Here is a 19,574-nt window from a genome sequence, read left to right on the forward strand (position 1 = left end):
GTAATAGCCCCTTCTAAAATGACACTTCTCAGCACAGTAGAGACAGCAATAATATACTGCATGCCAGAAGTACCTCCAGAGAAACTTTTTTCACCTAATTGCAAAAAATAAACCAAGTTTGTCAAGGAGATTACTGCCCTCAACTTTGGTATATTGCCAACTGTTAGCTCACTGGATCACAGACAGACATTTTCACGTCACCTAAAACTCAATTTCTTGTTATCATTGTTCCTCTGAATGTGTATATAAAGCAGGAATCAATCTTTATGTTTGTTCAGCTTTGATGTGAAAACACACTATAGTTATATGATTGCAAAATTTGTTTTTAAATAAAAAGGAAGTATAAAAATGAATTTGAGTCCAAGAGTAATTGATAGAGTCTTTCCCTACTTTTGGATCTTTAGGAGAGTACAAATTTTAACACACCATGTCAAATACCTTTATCTCACTTTCTTCCTGATGAAGTCTGCGCTTTCTCATATGTTAATGTACTGACATGAGTATCAGAAACATAAACCTTTTACCTAAAACATGCTATTGCACACAATATATAATTTGTTAGATCAATTCCAGATACTGTTCTTAATCCAGAAACTTACATACATACTTTGTTTTCAACCCCTTAGAACAAGATGTTCTCTGCTGCATTCTGAAGTAAATGCGAAAGATCCAACAGATTAGCTAACAGCTTGAAAGACTGCATACACTGATGGTAATAATTTATAAAAATCAAAGTCACTGGCTTTTAGTTTGGAGATTTTTCACTACCTAACTTCTTTCCTTTCTACCATAAAAGAAATTCACAAAAGACCAAAACTATCTCTGTCATGAATTTCTATGGATAGAAGCAATCTAGAAAGGCAATCTGTCATATCATAAATGAAAACATAATAAATACACTCTTTTTTGTACTTATAAATAAAATCTTATTATTCTCAGGTCAAGAAGAATGGGATACCATAAGTCTGAGCTTAAAATTCAAGTAAAATGAATAACACTAATTCAGGAATCACTATCTTAAAACTTACATCATAGTTGAAATGAATCTCTCCCTATAAATAGGAAAGCCATATCTACCAACCAAACAATAACACTTGATTACACTTTTCAGAGGCATTCCTCAATTTTATAGCACCCTTTATATATACCTTACCTAAAGAAGAAACAAGGAAAACAAAAATATTTTCTAAAATTAGGAAATAAAAAAGGCGGGTATGTTAATCATAGGCAAGTTTAACAATAATTAAACCACAGGTGATACTTAAATAAGAGAAGTTCCATTTAAGAAATGTGTTTTTAAACAAATCCTTAAAAACAAGGAATTATTAACTAGTCTCTGATTGTAAATCAGGATGATTCCAACAATGTCGTGCTTTGCCAAATGTCTAAAATGATGGATAGTATGAAGTAGGAAACAGATACTGAAAGGGGAAAGGACTATAAAGGCTCCTTATCAAGAGACAGGGCAGTGCTCATTGTTATTCAAGCACATGAGCTGCCATATCCTGTTTCCATTGACTGCAGGGAAGGCTTCAGCATTGACTTCAAACAGGTGCAAGTCCCACGAGACTTAAAGGGAATAAAACGTACAGTCACAGAATGAAAGCAACAGTGTATGAAGAGTGGTGAGACAGGATATAGAATTCCAATGTGATACACAAGAATCTAACAAAGCTATTTAAATGCAGTGCCAAGTAAGGATGCAACTGAAAAAAACCAGACACTTCTAAACAGAAATCTGGCAGGTCTTCATTCAATGCTTAAAAAAAAAAAAAAAAACCTGCATGAAAAATGTTACACAAACGAGAGTGCTAATTTATGGTGGGGGGAGAGAACAAGGGAGACCCAGAAGAAGCAAGAAGCATCATCCTGTTCTGTAGCAACACAATATCACTTGTTCAGGACACAGCTGCTGGAATGCTTTGGTAGGTAATGTAGACTGGTCTGCTCCGAGAGCTGCTGGGACTTAGACCCAAATATATTACCCACTTCTATTTATTCTCTTCTGTATTATGATGAGCATTTGAAAATATTTGGGGATTTTTTCTTTAACTTACATAACCTTCAAAAAGAAGTCTTAGGCTATATTCTTACATCAGTTGAGTTATGCATGATGTCCTCAATTAATTCTGTAAAGAAAGTAGCTGAGATGTCATTATATTAATTAGAAGCTGGTCAAAAATAGAGTACTTATCCCAAAGGAAACTATGTGACTTCAAAATTTCTTTCCAGATGGAAAAGAAAGCTATCCAACACAGCAACTATCTGTCTAAAATAGGGGTAGTAAACATCAGTCTCCATATTAAACTCATATGAATAAGTATTTTAGCAGGATGACTGAACCTCCACATTTAATTTTAGAAGCAGCTTTTGACATTAAAATGAAGAGCGAAAGTAACAATATTGAAGGGAATCAGGCAAGACTATAAATAACTCCAAGGGTTAAGGCAGAGATTAAGCATCTCTTCCATAGTTACTAAGTTTTATGATGAAAAGGGAATCACATACCTGTGCAAGCATGGGAAAGCCAAGGTTCCTGCATCCATTACAAGGTGTCAGTGCCTCCCATAAACCGGAAGGTCCACAAGTATTTTCAGCTGCATCATCATCTTCCTCCTCTCTTGGTGATAAACGCATTGAAGAAGGCCTCTGTGCATAAAGAAACAATACTTTCAAATTAAATACAGTGATATATATTGTAAAGAAACTTTTTATTTTATGAACTTAAGAGCGTCCCATTCAGAAATGATAGACTTCTATTTTAATCCAAAGTACCTACTCAACTGTTAAACTGTTATATGGAAATAATGCTTTCTAAGGAAGGTGCATATTGAGCTATCTGCAATTATACTTTAAAACTGAGTAAACATATTAATATACATAGAAAATATTTATTGTCTTTATTACCAAGAAATTGGCAAATTCTACTTCATTTTACTTTAAAATTTGCTGTAATATCATTAAGTTTAGGATATTCTACAAAGAATAAAAACTAATATTTGACTGGATGGGTCCAAGATTTTTGCAGACAAAAACTACTGAACCAATCAAAAAATGAGGTTTCAGGTTTTGCATTATATTTCTCAGTACTAAACACATTATCTTATTTTGTAGGCAAAAGATGAATGTATTTAAAAATTACCTATATTCTTTTGCTTTATTATCTGGAAGGGATGAAAAATATCAGGAATAATCATTGACTTATGAACACTGTGGCTTACATATTGATCTGAGTGATAAGAGAAAAATGCTGATTTTTGCTTAAACCAGTACTAATTTTCTATGACAGACAGAAATAGGAACAGTGGTCAGTTCCCAAATATTTATGTTATTTTGCTACACGGGAAAATCCAGCCCGACTGAATTGCAATTTTTACTAACTTACTAACTTTAGGAGAAGGAGGAGGAAAGTTTACCCAGTAATGAATTATTTTTAAACTCTCATGTCAACACAAATTGTTACAAGTAAAAAAAAAAAAAAAAAAAAAAAAAAAAGGTAATTTTTACACATTAATTCCCTGACCCTATTTAAATTGTTATCTGAAATAGCTGTTCTAGCCTGCTTCAAATTTGCTTGAGCAGCCTGCCTGACACTAGATACTAAATTCTGTGTTTAGGAATGCTTCTTTCAGAAGTGGCTGGATTTTTGCTTGACCAGAATAGCACTGTTTGAGACAACGGCTGACCACGGCCATCAATCTGATGGTAACATTAACTCTAAAGCACTGCTATGGGGTCCATGTAAAAATCATCTTAAAAGCCCCAACACCTAACTGCAGATTATTTTAGCCAATAGAATAAAGAAATACATGGAGTCTGCTGCAAGGAAGAGAATAAAGAAGTGAAAGAAAAGTAGAGGGAAAGTAACGGGGAAAAGAAGTAGAGAAACAGCAGCTCTAAAGATGAACACAAGCTGATGGAAACTGTAGGAGAAGCAAAGGCACCACACAGACAGGCACTAACTCAAATTCTGTAACATCTGAGGAACATTCAATTCTTGACTTTTGTGCTAACTTCTTTACACAAAAGTTGTTGGTATACCATTAATTTAAGCAGGGAAAATATTTAGAAATTCTAGCTCAACTCATGCATCAAAGATGAGAAACACAATATATCCCACTCCATTATTCTGATTCTCCTCAGTTAGAAAATGGTTGTTCCCTTGTTGCAGACTTTATGAATCTATCCTTATCTTGTAAAGTTAGATGGATTTATTTACTTTTTATTTTAGAAGTCAATTTCTATAACATTCTTAGTATGGTATTTCATTAGGTTATTTTGGCACTCCAGTAGTACCTCAGAATATGTTGCCATAGCAACTAATATTCTCACACTGATTATTAAAAAGATCAGGTTAATTCTGCAGAGTGTAGGTCGTGGAAGACTATTATTACTAGGTATTTGCATAGACAAAGGAAGCAGACTAGAGGTCTTTCCCCTCTATTTATGACACCATCTTCCACAGTGGCTGCCTTACACTTGTATTTTAAATCTCAAAATTGCTGTACCAGAGAATAAAGCACTTCTTGCCCCCTGGAGTAAAAAGCAAAGAACTGCAGCAGTGCTCAGCACTGAAAAGCAGGTGACACACATTAGCTATAACCTTACAAGCCAATGGAAGTGAATGAATACAAAAGTCATATAAAAATGTCAGTGTACCCAGTAAAGGTAAAAAACACAGACACACAGGTGAGAAATTTTCAACATTAATTACAATAGAGTCACTAAAGGGGGAGCATATGAGTATTTAGACATTACAGGAACAGAGTGATAAAACCCCCCAACAAACAATTATTGAACAGTAGAAACAAAGTACACAAGCAGAATGAGAGTTGTATATTTCCATTATATGTATTTCATATAAATAGCCTAAGATAGAGTGCAAATCACAGGAATTTAATGTCAATGTGAATGAGGGGAAGTGGAAAATACCTAGTCAGATCTCCTGATTATTCAAAAAAGGATCAGTCAATGCCAGAATTCATTAGACACATGACTGGAATAAACTGGTACTCTCATGCAACTAGACAATGCAGGGATTAACATGATACAGACAAATTTACAGACTACTGCAGATCAGGGTGAGCTCTTTTTACACTTGCACAGATTTCTGCCACCAATAAGGCACTAAAAAGCTACAATTATGGAAAGTCTATTTGGAGGGTGAAAAAACAGTTATTGCCACCACCTTTCTCACCCGTCCCTGCTTGACAGATGCACAGTTCCTTCCAGACAGTGGGAAAGAGATATATGGGAATTACCGCAGAGAAAGAGAGCTGCATTTGCAAAGAGGAAGGAAGGAGTTAATAGCTGCATGAGAGAAAAGGGTCACAAATGCCCCAAATCTGATAGACTGGGGTTGCATACCCTGGAAAGAGGGATGTGTCTGGAGGAGGCAAATGAGATACAGAAAAATCTACAATCAATTCACAGAGCTCAGACTGTCACACAAACCCATAAAACTCCAAACCCAGACCACACAGTTTCCTGTTACTCTCTCACAGATTTCATTCCTTTCCCAGAACTCCCTAATTTTTCTGTTCTGTTGTATAATTTAATTTTGCCTCCTTAGAGATCCTTTGAACATGAAAATCTAATTCTGTGCATGCTACTGGGAAGCCTTGATATAGCCCTGTAGGGAGAGTTTTAGTAAAATCAAAGTTATTTATGCCCACTTTTCAGAAAATAAATAAATAAACAAAGTAGAAGGTATTTCTGTCAACTAAAGAAAAACAGGGACTATTCACAACCTCTTATTTATGCCTGTTTGGAGTTAAAACATCCCAAACAAATGTAGTTAAAAATGCCATATAAATCACAGTTACTCATTTAATTGAATTAGACATGAAATGGCAAAATCAATATAAACTGGAATACTAAGCTTCAGTAAGGGAACTTCTGCCTAAGTTAGAAGAGATGCAAGCATAAGCAACATATACCCTCAAACAAAACAGACAGAAAACCTTACATGATATTAGATATGATATGCAAAAGGAAAAATTGGTAGAGAAATCACAAGATATTAATAGAGAATTAAAGCTTTATTAAATATTCTGGTTTTTACTGGAACACTGAATCAAGTATTAGACATTGCTTGCAATAGTAAAAAGCTAACAAAGTAATTTCTCTGTGTAAAGAGCGAAGAATAATGATACAACAGTGAGAGAGTAGTAAGATCCAGCATAAGGACATTGTACCACTAAAATTAGTGACAAATTTTCTTCAGACATTACTTAACCTTTCACATCACCTCTCATTTTCATACTTAATGAGTATTTAAATCACCTCTTCCAAAATTTATGTATGGAAGCCTTCCTTTCCATGTCTCTATCTACATAAAAAACAAAATTTGGGCACTAGGATACTTTAGATTGAAGGACTCTTTATAAAGAGGCTATTTATTCTCATAATAGGTACATGTATGTATGTACATCAGATTATCTATCACAATAACTTGGAATCTATGATAATCTAAGAGAGCAAGCCAATATTTATCAACAGAGAGAATGATGAATACAGAAATAAAAAGCAGACAAAGTCTGTTCTACTCTTAAAAGTCAACAAGAAGAGAAGGTGAGAGCAGCTTTAATCTTAACTATTTTTAATCTTTTTAATCTTAACTATATTTACAGTTACCAAGTTCACAGCTCAGCAGCTGTACACCATATATAAAACACACATAAATACCTTTATGTATGGCCTTCTTTTTATCAGAAGTTAACTACCTCTTATCTAACATATGACCTTATTACCTAGACAAGTTTTTTCACGAATACAGTAAATGATACAAGATGTCTTATTTCCTTTCAGTCCCTCCTCTTTTCTCAGCCTTTAGTGAATACTGGTCTGCTTTCTGCCTTGACATTTGTAAGCAGCCACTGCTAGGAAAAATATTACTCAATTCCCTTGTTTCAGAATACATATGAGACTTTCCTGAACTAGTCCAGGAAAACCTAAAACAAACCCAAAAGTGAAACCTAAAACCAAACATCAAAACCTGTCCTTCTTGTATCTGTTTTTTTTCACAATGTCATCCATTTGCAGAAGTATTTCACATACCCTTTTAAACAGTATCTGCTAGAGCAAAACATCTTCAGCAAACTATTAAAGGTACAAAATAACAGGACATTTACCATTTGCTATTGCATCATAGCTCTGGAGACACAAACATTAACTTATTATTTATCTTTGTAAGAAAATAATATTTTTAAATGGAGCAGCAAAGATGAAATCCAGAAGGCAATATTGTTCTGCTTACGGGAGGCAGAAAGCAAACAGACATTTGATAAGCCAAATGCTGTCACTCAGTTTGAAATAATGAAGTCAGGAGGAAGTTTCTTCTGTAGAAACAATTTGTCAAACACGTATTTTCTATCATCCTAACAGAGATGTGCTCCTAACTCTCCTTGGCCCAAAGGACATGTACCTTACAGTGTGAAATAAAAGTAAAAAATTACAAGTCCATTACCTAGTATTCTATTTTGACATTATTATTACTAAGAACTAATAGAACAGGAAACTGTTCCTGAATATCTTCTATAAATTTGGATAAGCAGGTCTATCTCTGCCACGGCTGTCACCAGCAGCTGCAGCAGTCAAGCCAGGGACAGAAGAGCTGGGACAGCGTTCTGTGCTCTCAGTGCTCCCCCTGCTGCTGCCCAAGCTGCTCTCAGGGGAAAATGCCCAAGGTATGCAGAAGAAAAAAGAGCATTAGGACATGACGTATAACACAATCAGTTATTATTTTTCTACAGCAGCATCCCTCCATATATGCCCTTCTGAGATTCAGGAAGGATCCTGAAAAGGAGGAGCCACAATTATGACATACATCCTATGTGCCACAGACAGTGAAAGATTTTGGGAACCTGGGCATACCTTTCCCACATCCCCCAAAGCTTTCTCCTTACCTCCCATCCTCATTATCTTGTCTTTCACCTTACACTGCACCTCTGCTGCCATTCTTTCATAAACATATTCCAAGTTTGCATCTCTTTCATTTGCTCTGAGTCTGGGTAGAGTTTGACTGCACCTCCTGTATTCCACATGAAGTATCAGGAAGACAGTCTTGTACTTAAAGCAGCAGAACGATGGAGAAGAGTACTCTGTACCTGCCTCTGCCTCAACCCTTGTGGGATGCTAGCTATGTTATTTCAACATCTCCAAGATGGTCACTAAGTTTGTGTTCCTGATCTGCTGGCTATGCTGAAACTGAACGCTATTTTGCACAAATGCTGGGTTACATCAGAAATCATCTTGGGAGACTCTGTGACTATTCTCAGTAGTATATGAGCCTAAGTACCTTGCAAATCTGGGGTTTTCTGACTGGGGCTCCAAAAGAAAACACCACATCTGAAGCGATTATACACTTGGAAATCAAGATCACAGTGATATCTGATTCTGAGGAGAAATTGCTGACACTTGAAGTCAGTAGAGTCAAGTGAAATTACCACATGTAACAAACACAAAATGTAATAACTTTAGACAAATGTGATTAATTCACATACATGAGGAAAACTACATGGTTGTGTAGTTGCTGCCCTTCAGTAAGCAAGTGCTATTGACAATTATCATGATGAGCACCCCAAAATTAATCACACTGTCTCTAGAGCAGGATCTGACACTACACAGGAAATACATCCTGGAACCAAATGGCAAGTACAATGCATAATGAATAATATAAAATTTTTAAGTAAAAATGAGATTATAAAATGAGTACAATCTGGACACGTTTTGAAAGTAGAACAATACATTTGAAAATCTTAATTTATCCTTACATGTATAATATTAAGATGTGCTGAATCTTTGCACTACTCTCATAGAAGGATGCAACCATCCATAAACAAAAGTTTTAGGATTTAAAAGCCTCATAGGTGATCTGTTCTCTCAAGTGATCAGTTACAGGACCCGAAAAAATGGCCTGAACTTGTGTCAGTGAAGGTTTAGGTTGGATATCAGGAAAAGGTTTTTCACCCAGAGGGTGGTTGGGCACTGAACAGGCTCCCCAGGACAGGTCACAGCACCAGCCTGACAGAGCTCAAGAAGCACTTGGACAACGCTCTCCGGCACAGCATGCGAGTCTTGGGGATGGCTCTGTGGAGGACCAGGAATTGGACTTGATGATATTTTTGGGCCCCTTCTGACTCGGCTTACTCTGTGATTTAATAATAGTTATTTTTAATCTATGGATTAAACTACTTCTCTATAATGTATCAAAACATAGGCACTTCCATAACTTACTCCACTCTAATATATTTGTTTGGGACAGGATTGAACTGCAACATTAATTTCTCTTTCTTAACATTAACTTAAATTAAGTGAACCTGTATTTTAAATACTTGTCTAACTTTGAACACGTACCTAATACTAATAAATCAGACTATTTACACATTTAATTTAAAATGTTTAATATCAAAGCACTTCAAGCGTTTTACTTTACCCTGAAAAAGAACTTAGCACATGAAGCATGAAGCCTCAAAATAGAATTCACCCAGAAAGTCATACAGACTGCAAGGACATTCTGTTACAGAAATGTGTTTCTAGGAATGCCTTTCCATCCCACAGACATAGTAGATTTAACCTATGTTGGTATGTAGGAAGGGCACACACAAATATGGGGTGTGCAAAAAGGGAAGAAATTTGGTACCTTTTTTCTTTTGAGTCTTGAAATTTAACCACAGGAGCAGTTGCAATTAAGTTAATGGAATTTCTCATGTTAATGACAGAGTTTTGCATTTCCCTGTATCAATATGCACATGACTCACTCCAAAATGTGACTCACTGAAAAACTCATGTACCAGATGAAAAAGAAGAAACCAATAATGAAGGGCATAGAAGCCCACAGAAAAGCAAAATCAAGTGTTAATAATTTTAAAAATATTACATAGAATTAAAGGCTACAGAGTAATTGCCCTTGCATAAAGGAAAAAAAAAACATAATTCAAAGTAATGTCAACCACTTTTGGCTTTAAATGTCTCTGAGAAAATACTGCTTGGAAAATAGCTACAGAGGCATCTCTGTATTTAACAGCCCTATACCATCTGAATGTTATCATATAACATTTGAAAATCTCAGTGCTATGTAATTGCCATGAAAATCAGTTGTAAAGTATGCATTTTTCCTTTTTTAAAATTGTAAAATAGAGGGTGGATAAGTGGGTGGCGTATGATGAAACTTATAGAAAATAAGTCATGAAATACAGCAGAAAGAAGATAAATTAAAGTAGGGGAAAAATCAGGTGGCAAGAGAGTAGGCAGAAGTCACCACTTCATTACTCCTCCAGTGCACAGTTTTTTATTTAGAACACATATTCTCAGTAGAAATGTGTCAATGAAAATGCAGTTATTATTCCATTAAGCCGCTGTTGCCTTAATAAAGAACATAAAAGAAAATCATACCTGAAAGACAAAGCCAATCTGAGAATTATATGCAGTACTGAGCTACTCATCTGAAGGTGAATACTGGTTAAGAGTGGATAATCAAAAGAGCTTTGAAGAACATTTTTGCTAGATGATTTACAGATCCAGCAGGAAGAAATTACTAGTGGTTTGCCATATTGGCAGCCAAGTGCTAAACATAATGTAAACACAACACAGTAGAAGAGTTGACAGGTGAAATGTCTTAAAAGGCTATAGAAGTTGAAGGCCTAACTGAAAAAGATCAGCCAAAGAATAATCTATCTTTTGTTCTCAGAAGCACAAGCAATGGCTCAGACTCCTCCAGAGGTGTTGAAAAGGATCTCACACACACACCTCATCAGAGATGCAGAATACTATCAAGTGGAGAACAGCTCTCAATGCAGCCTGATTTACACAGCACGTGGAAGCAGCATTCAAAATCATCTTCACTAGGAAAGCAAAGTCTTTGCTATGGCCAGTAGGAAAATCTGCCAGTGTGAAGTTCACATAGTGCAAGTTGCTGCTTTTTCCTGTCTTATAAAATTAAACCAGTGTTGTCACTGCAGTCATCTCAATAACCACTACTGCCAGAAGATGTAGGACAGGCTGTCCTTTTTCTATGCTAGCTCATTGGTACTGTTTCCTTTTGCCTGTGGTAGGTTCAACATTGCACATTCAGATCCACCACAATACAAGCACATCTTTATGCTCTTTACTGGACACATTCCTAAATAGATGAGGGCTAAATATTTAAATCCTTTCTCCAGCCATTCATAATATAATGCCTTAAAGCTCCTATAAAAGACAGATAAACAAATCAGTCAGTAACCTGCTTTTATCTCTACCTCCTATGAAGCACTGTATTTCTTAGAAGGTATCAGTGACTAAATAAGGGATTGTGAGCTGTTAAAACTACTTAGAATTCTTAAAGGAAACACCACTGACAGAGACAAAGGCAAAGTAATAAATATTCCAATGCCCATAAATAATCAACTATTAACAACTGAAGGACCAGCATAACAATTCAAAAAGTAATTATATTTCAATGATTTTTTCCTAAGTTTGACAGACAGTATTGAGGCTGCTTCCTCACTGATTGTGAACAGCCCATATTTCAGAGATATTAGGCAGAGCACCAATATCAACAAAAATAATAGTGGTAGAACTAATGCAAATAGCTTAATCTCAAATAATTACTGAAGCAAATAAAACTGAAGAACCTCTTCTGAGATTTTCCCTCATGACACAAAACTGAAACTTATGGCAAGTTTAGGAAGGATAGATGTCAATAGAGAAGAAATGAAAATAGATACTCAAAAATTGTGTAAGTCATTCAGCCTACACATTTCTCTGGAAAAAAATAAAGAAACTGGTGTAAAGATCAACACATGCATCATGTGACACAACACATCAAGTAAATCTGGTCTCTGATTCTAATCTCAGTTTAAAAACTTATACCACTGAACTGAGGCAAGGATTCCAGTTATATTAAAGTCCCAGAAAAGCTAAGGGGTGCATGTCTAGTACACTCTTGATGTCCATGGGCAAACTTTTCTAATGCATAGTAACTATCAGGCACTTGCCTTTAACTAAATCCCTTGAGATATTTTATAGAGGTATTGGAATCTGGTCCAGCATATTTTTCTATTAATTTTCTACTTGCTAAGCTTATTAACAAGGGCAGGAAAAATTTGCTAACGGAATACAATGAAACTCTTTGTTATGACTGGTCAACTTTCAAGACTTAAGGACAGAAATACTTAATTTATTTTATATGCCTATTATAAAACAAATTTGCTTGTTGCCTTTAGGATAGAATAAAAATGAAATTAAACAAGTAGTCCAAACAAATTGTCCAATGCTCTAATTTCAGCTGCTAAACAATTTTTAAAGAGAGCATTATTTTGTATTAGCTTGTCATGGGTGGTCATTTTGCCCTGTGAAACATGGCACACTATTTACCATTAGCATTATTTGTATACATCTTACTAAGAAGCAAAGAAAGGAAAGCAAGACTGCAGCTTCTAAGTAAGTACCTACTTAGCCTACTTCAAAAGAATAATTTAATAAAATAGAGTGAAACCACACATTTAATCGCCACCCCTTACTGGATACTGTAGGAGTTCACATTGCTCTGATGGATTAGCAGGCTCCATCTCCTGGTTATACCATTGGAATAAAATTATGCTGTTCCACTCACTACAGAAAACAACTGAGACATACCCATATGGTTCTTTTCTCATGCATTTTGTGTCAGATGGTGATCATCAGGTTTCACTGCAAGTTCTGAGCATAATGACTTAATTCTAACACTAATGGAATAGATATGAATTCAGTGTTGACTTGAGTTATGTGCAAAAACATTTGCTTTTTTTCCTCTCTACTGTTTTTAACTTGATGTGTAGGTATAGCACTCATTTATTCTGTCACTATGTATTACAAAGAACAATCAAATCTGCATTGGTACCTACAGACAACAGTGCTAAGAACACTAAAATATTACAGAAATTCCCATCTCTTAAAATGCAGAAACATCAAAAGCTAAAATGTTCCAGAACAATGTGTTTTTTGTTTAGATTGCAGAGTAGGTTCTCCTTCTTTCCTTATTAACTCAGGTATCTTTTCCCTTGCGTAAATATCTACATACCACTGTGAAAAACAAATCTGCTACATATCTAAGCTCAGTCTTCTTATATGTTACTCATATGTTTACTTACCTATATGTTACTAACAAAAGCAGCTTTTCCAGACAGCAAAAAATACGTTTTCAGGAATTAAAATCCAATTGTACCTACACGTCAGCAAAGTCTTTTGTATTCCTTCCAGACCTCATACATTGTTCCATACTCTATTGCTCAAATGTGACAAACCAATACAACCTTTGGAGTATCAGCATTCCTACAGGTGATGCTTTAAATCACATAGGCAGAAAATGTACTTTGAGAAAACCAAGGAAAATTAGAAGAACTTTTTTTTCTCTTGTGAAGGAGCATCTGAAAACATGATTTTGACTGGAACACCAGACAAAAGTCTGAAGAGAGAAGAAACCCAAGGGAAATAGAGGGTAGGAGCCCATGACAGATTTTTTCTGACAGATTTCTAAGGAAGGCCAGTGCTTGAGAGAAGCACTTCTGGTTACCAGTAACTGTTCCTGATGATTTAGTATTATAATATCACAAAGAGAATTGCTGTTAACATTAAAAAAGTCCCCTGTCTGGCTGGAAATCTCATGGTATTATCTTCTCATTCTGTTCTCCAGAAGTGACTGAAACTCTCTTGGAAGGTCCCAAATGAACCTGGAGACTGCAGCTTCAGAATGGGCATCGTGTTGTACACTAGTGAATACTCCCAGGATGACAGACCCTGAGGGTATTGAAAGAAAAGGAAGAGAAGGGGTTCTGCTGTGCAGCACTGGCAACAGCTGCACAATGGCACAGTCAGCTCAGGGATGCTAAAAAAAAAAAAAAAATGAAACACAGATGAGAAAGAAGATTCTCTAAAGCATTGAGTAACATATTAAAAAAAAAAAGATATTTAATGCAAACAAATACATTTCATATTGGGAAGATGATTTCAGGATGAGTTCTGAGAAAGTCCTCAGATCTTGTCTAATCCTGCTGAGATTAGTAGATATCTTTGGTGCTCAACTAAGTATAATGAAACAGACACGACTCTTCAAATTACATATGTGCTCAGTATTGAACTAAAATTGTCCTTGTAAAAAAAAAAATCTACTGTAGTCAATTTAATAAAAACTAGCTATCAAACAGAATATTTGCGTAGACAAAATTTTACTAATCATTGCCACAGCACCCCAAATTTACACACGGCTTTATAACCATACAGAAAAACAAGCTCTTTGATCTGAAAAGCTTGTATTATAACTACTTTATATGGAAAAAATTCTAAACTCATATCCAAGATCCTTACATAACAAATTCAGCTGAGATGAAAGGGTCCACAGCAGGGTAAGCAAAAGTGCTTGGCAGCATGGAAATACAAAATAAACTTGAAAATGCTAAGATTACTTAGTCAGGAAAAAGAAAGCTTTAAGAAATAACAAGCCTGAAATATTGCAAATTATGGAGGGTGTGCACAAAGCATTTGTTCTTTTCTACTCTATCAGATTTTACCATATAAGAATAAATGGAAGCATATACTCAGCCAATAAGAGAAAACGCCTGTGTCTAGAGCACACATTCTGAAAAACAGCAATACAGGGTTTTACATGGTGGTAAACAATGTGACAGACTGGAGCAAAAGGATTAGATACCTTTAGGCTTCACCACTGCAAGCTGAACACATAACAGCATTCAGAGAGATGCATTTGTCTGTAAGCTATTTTCCTGCTAGTACCTGATAGTCAAGGAATTTGCCACACACACATAATTGCACAGACTGCTTAAATATTCCAGAAAATCATTCTAGTGGAAAAAAAGAGTAGGTACTTTTTAATGCAAATTAAATTGACTGCTGGTTTGGCCAGCACATTCCCCTAGTTATACTAAACTCCATGTAGTTTAAATCATACTAAATGTTGTCATGTTTTGAGATTTTATATTCTTAAACAAGCACTAGCTTTCTCACAGGGTAGGTCTGTGCAGCTCACTGGAGGATTGGCTAGCAATCCTTCTACCCAAAATCACAGCAGCAGGGAGCTGCAGGCTAATTTAGTTGGCTGTGAAGCATGATACCAGACAAATTATTCTGCACAGAGTTCCATATAGCTGCTATTAGGGACCCCTCTAACATAAATTTTCACAGTACCGTGCTGAAGCAGAGCCTAACCTACAGATACAGAATAGAATCTCTTTTAATAGCTACAGAACACAGGTTAGGAAAGGATATGTTTCGAACGTCTGAACCCCCATTGACTAGGAGAGGCCAAAAATTTCTATCCAGTTGGTTTCCCTCGGCTTCTCTGCTATCCCCAGCTCAAGTTTAAACAGAATTTAGAAATAATTTCAGTTTATGGAAAGTATGTAATTCCACGTTGACCAAGCGGATGTTTGGTACTGGATGTCCCATTATAAATATCTAATGAAAAAAATTAAAAGCAGCAACAGTTCTCAGTAAGAAATACTACATTGTGCACTAGAAATTTGTAGTAGCAGATGGTTTTTAGTTGGGTGTTAGCTTTTAAAATAAATTTTGAAAGTTATATAATCTTCAGAGTGTGGGTAAACCTTTTCAACAAGGGAATTTCAAAAAGTTATGTTTACATACCCTGGGAGAGAGGGCCTTCATACTTTTATTTCCCATAGAAATAAGAGTCAGTATATGCTTGCAAAATAGGATTCATAACTGAACTGGGTGAAAGAGCAACGTAATGCAAAATTCTTGCAACATCAGAATTTAGCAATACTTAAATTATCTAACACTATAATAAAAAAGGAATTCAGTAAAGCAACAATCTTCCAAACACTGTCTCTCAATAGAATTCTCTTCCCTTTTTTAATACATCATAAATACCTGCAAAACGCATGGAAGTTTTATTATCAAATTCACCAAATGTTATTATATGAAATAATTTTAAATGTATCGGTTTCTGTCCTTGAAGCCCTACAAAATCAGGCCTGATTATCTTACTATTCCCTAATGAATAAGAAACCAAAATATTTTGGAAGGTGTTTTTACTGTATCCTCATTAGTAAGCCATTGTACATACTTCTGGCTTGCTCATCATCAATTTTCCGTGAAATTTTGTATCCCTCTCTCAATAATGCATGCATGCAAGCGTCCGGTGTTTTTAAAGGCTCAAGACAGCAATTATTTTACTCAAGCATGTTTGGTCACTCTGAGCTATTTTATTTCAATCCAGCCATTATTTATTTAAATGTTATATTAAAAGTAAAACCGAAACAGTATTCTTGAATAATGATACTAAATAGTTTACTTCAATATTCTTCAACAAGTTCTAGCAATTATTTTGTGAAATGATTTTTTTTAAATTGTGTCTTTAATAAAAAAATAATTGTTCTTTTCCTTAGAAAAAAGAAAACTAATTAGAATAATTGACTTCTGCAAAAACATGCATAAATTTTATCTACCCTCATATATTCTTTTAGTCAACTTCTTTCAAAACCACATAATCCTATGCTTTTGAATCTCTCCTTAGATATAAACCAGACATGATTAGAGTTTTATTGCTGTTATATAGCCTCATCTTCTTGATATTATGATATAAGAGTAAAAACTGTATCTCTGAATATGTACCATCACTGTTTTCAGCAAAGTTATTATATTTTTACGTATATTTTTTTCCACTCTCTCAACATGCACAAATATCGACTTCTCATTCTGGATGACAGAATTAAGCAGAAACTGACATTTATATGCCTGTGATGAAATCCAAATCTTTTCCCTGAGACTACACAGAACCTTTCCTCATGTTTCTATTTAAATTACTGCTGCCAGCCTTTATTATCTATTATATAACCACATTAAATTTAAACAGATATGCTGCTGCCACTTCTGTGAAATCCCTGTCTAGTGCAGTTACTACACAGTTTTACTATCCTCAGTTAAAAAAAAAAATATGTTAGGGGCATCTTAAGTTTCTCAGCATTTATGACGTGTAATTAAGCAAAATCCCTTGACATATACTCAGCCTTTAAGAACAGAAAATTCTCAAGAACTGTTTCTTTAATCTAAACTCGTGTCACAAATCCAAAGACAGTAAGATATTCCATTTGCACTTGAAAAGCGATAACACCATTTTTTTATTATGCTCCTGAACACAACAGAATAAATGTAAAAGCAAACATCGCAAGCAACCACCTACGACACAAGATTAAAGAGACTGTTCTGAAGAATATACTTCAATTTGGAGCCTCAGTTCTATTGAAGTGGCACATTTTAAAATTAGTTTTAGTTTAAAATAACTCAGGAATTCTAAAAAAATATGGAATAGATATAGTTTCTACATGAAAAGGAAACCACACTTTTCAAAATAAGGACAGAAATAACCTTTTGAATACAGAGTAAGATGAAGCCTTTTTAAGAGACAATTTTAGGAAAGTATTTTTCAAATAAAACATCGAGTTTATGAAAGAAAAAGTCTGAGATTTATTGTATCCAATATGTACGCCTAGCAAATGTATATACACACAAGTGGAGAAGTTCTTAATCCCTATTTTTGTTTTGCAGTCACAGGTTATCTGAAGCAAGTAAAAAGTAAAATATTCTTTGATATCCATAGGCATTTCGTACAAAAAGCCCATATTTTCATTTTCTGATATTATATTTTCAAAGAACACAATGTGCAAATACATTGCAATACAGATGGTGTGTTTCTGTGTTTAAAAATACAATTAGAATTACTTGTCCTGACATGAATACATACACAGGAATCTCACACCTGACAGGAAACTGGTAATGATCTTAGAATGCACAGAGGACTCTAAAGCAATTTTCTTGCTGGAGCTCAGGATTCTCACAATACACATTTTGACAGTCTTCTGTTCATTTTCCTGACACACTTAATTTTTCTGGATCCCTGCTTTGTACACTATACCTACTTAAATTTTCTTGCTTGCTGTTCAATTCACACAGATTCTTTGAATGCACACTTGGTGTGTGACCTCATGCCATGATACACATCTAAATTTAGTCCTGATGTTTTAGTCTGTAGCTTAAATGTATGTCATGATGTTTCGTAAATTTTTCTCCTAGAGGAATTTAAGGTGTTCATTTTGAAGCAGTTTGGACTATCAACTGTGTTAAAATGCACAATTTTAACGCAGCAATGAAAAAAGTTGGAAAACTCTTATATAAGATGGTTGCTTTTGTTCTTGAAATTACTGAACCAGACTGCCATCTATTGGAAAACAAATATTTTTTTTTAAATTATACTGAAAAAAAAAACCAAACCAAACCTGAAACTGCAATCACACTTAATTCAGCTTGAAAAGGAAACATCTTAGTTAACTGAACTGTGATAAAATCAAGGACTTTCCTATATTTTTTTTTCACATAATGTTTTTTGAAATATGTTTTGAAGCACAGTTTCTTTTCTGACTCACTGAACAGTCAAACTCTAGTTTTTTTGGAAGATTTTTATCTAGGGAACATAGAAAAACTGTAGTATGTCATCACTGAGCAATACACAAGTAAAAAGCTTCCCAAGCTTGCCTGTGCAGCACCAGTCAGGGCTTTCCAAGACTTTGCATACATAGGTCAACTAAAAAGTACATTCGAGTCACAAAAACCAAAATGGGAAAAACAAAGACAGGAACTGGAGACACAAATCTATGAATCAATCATCAACCCCACCCAGCATACAAGTCATTAAGAAATACTAGGAATTACAACTAAAAGGATGCATAGTTATAAGAATGCCTTTTGGAGCTCTCCCTCAAGTAGAATTGCAAAACTGTACTCAATCTGGCCTTTAATTTTGTGGAGACAATGAACAGGGCCTCATTGCATGCTATGTTGTAATGTACATGTTTTAATGACTGGTAAAGACAGACTAGGAAATATGGCATTAATATTTTGCATGACAGCACACCAAACACAGCCAGAGTGGCAAAAGAAAACCTTTAAATTATGACATTTCCAGTGCAGCTTTGACTTCCTTTAGTTTATCCTTTATAATGTACTCTTCAAATTGAAAGATAACATTAACTTTCCCTCATCTGACTTTCTGCTGTTCAGCATTCAGTCTTTTCCTCCCTCTTCATTAATTGTTCCCTCCCATTCAGGAAGCTAAGACAATCTGCTCTTCTGTCACAGTTCCCCTTTTAACTTCTGTAAGGGAAGAATCCTGTGGGGATATTTTCACTCATTTCCAGATCTGTTGCTATTCATGTCTACATTATGGGTCTACTGTTACTGTCCTTACTTCTACTTACTGCGCCATTGTACTCTCCCAGATGTCATGCCGTCTAGTCCCCGAGATCCTCATCAATTTTCCTAGTCACCTCCTCCATGTCCCAAGGAAATTTAAGAGTCAAAGCTGATTAGTAATTTGGAACTCGGAAGACTAAACCAAACAGTTTCTTTTCTCTTTTTGTTATTTTTTTCCACCTAATCTCAGAGCTGTGCAAACTCTGCTTCCTTTTTGACTTGAAAATACTGTAAGGACATAAATCTCTGGGGTTTTAATGCCTTGTTACAAATCACACACCTGGCCAATAGAAGCATATAAAGTAATAAAAACATGTATTGTTTTCAAT

General features: G+C 35.1%; 1 protein-coding gene across 11 annotated transcripts in view; it reads right to left on the reverse strand.

The window, feature by feature from the left end:
• ANKS1B (ankyrin repeat and sterile alpha motif domain containing 1B) overlaps positions 1–19,574 on the reverse strand; it is a 404,826-nt gene that overhangs the window by 302,301 nt on the left and 82,951 nt on the right. For all 11 annotated transcript variants that reach the window (XM_030262159.4, XM_072923255.1, XM_072923243.1 and 8 more), the window contains one exon: positions 2,509–2,649. In XM_030262159.4, coding sequence (XP_030118019.4) covers positions 2,509–2,649 — 141 coding nt within the window. The remainder of the gene's footprint in view (positions 1–2,508; positions 2,650–19,574) is intronic.

The sequence above is a fragment of the Taeniopygia guttata genome, chromosome 1A, assembly GCF_048771995.1.
Source record: "Taeniopygia guttata chromosome 1A, bTaeGut7.mat, whole genome shotgun sequence".
Taxonomy (NCBI): domain Eukaryota; kingdom Metazoa; phylum Chordata; class Aves; order Passeriformes; family Estrildidae; genus Taeniopygia; species Taeniopygia guttata.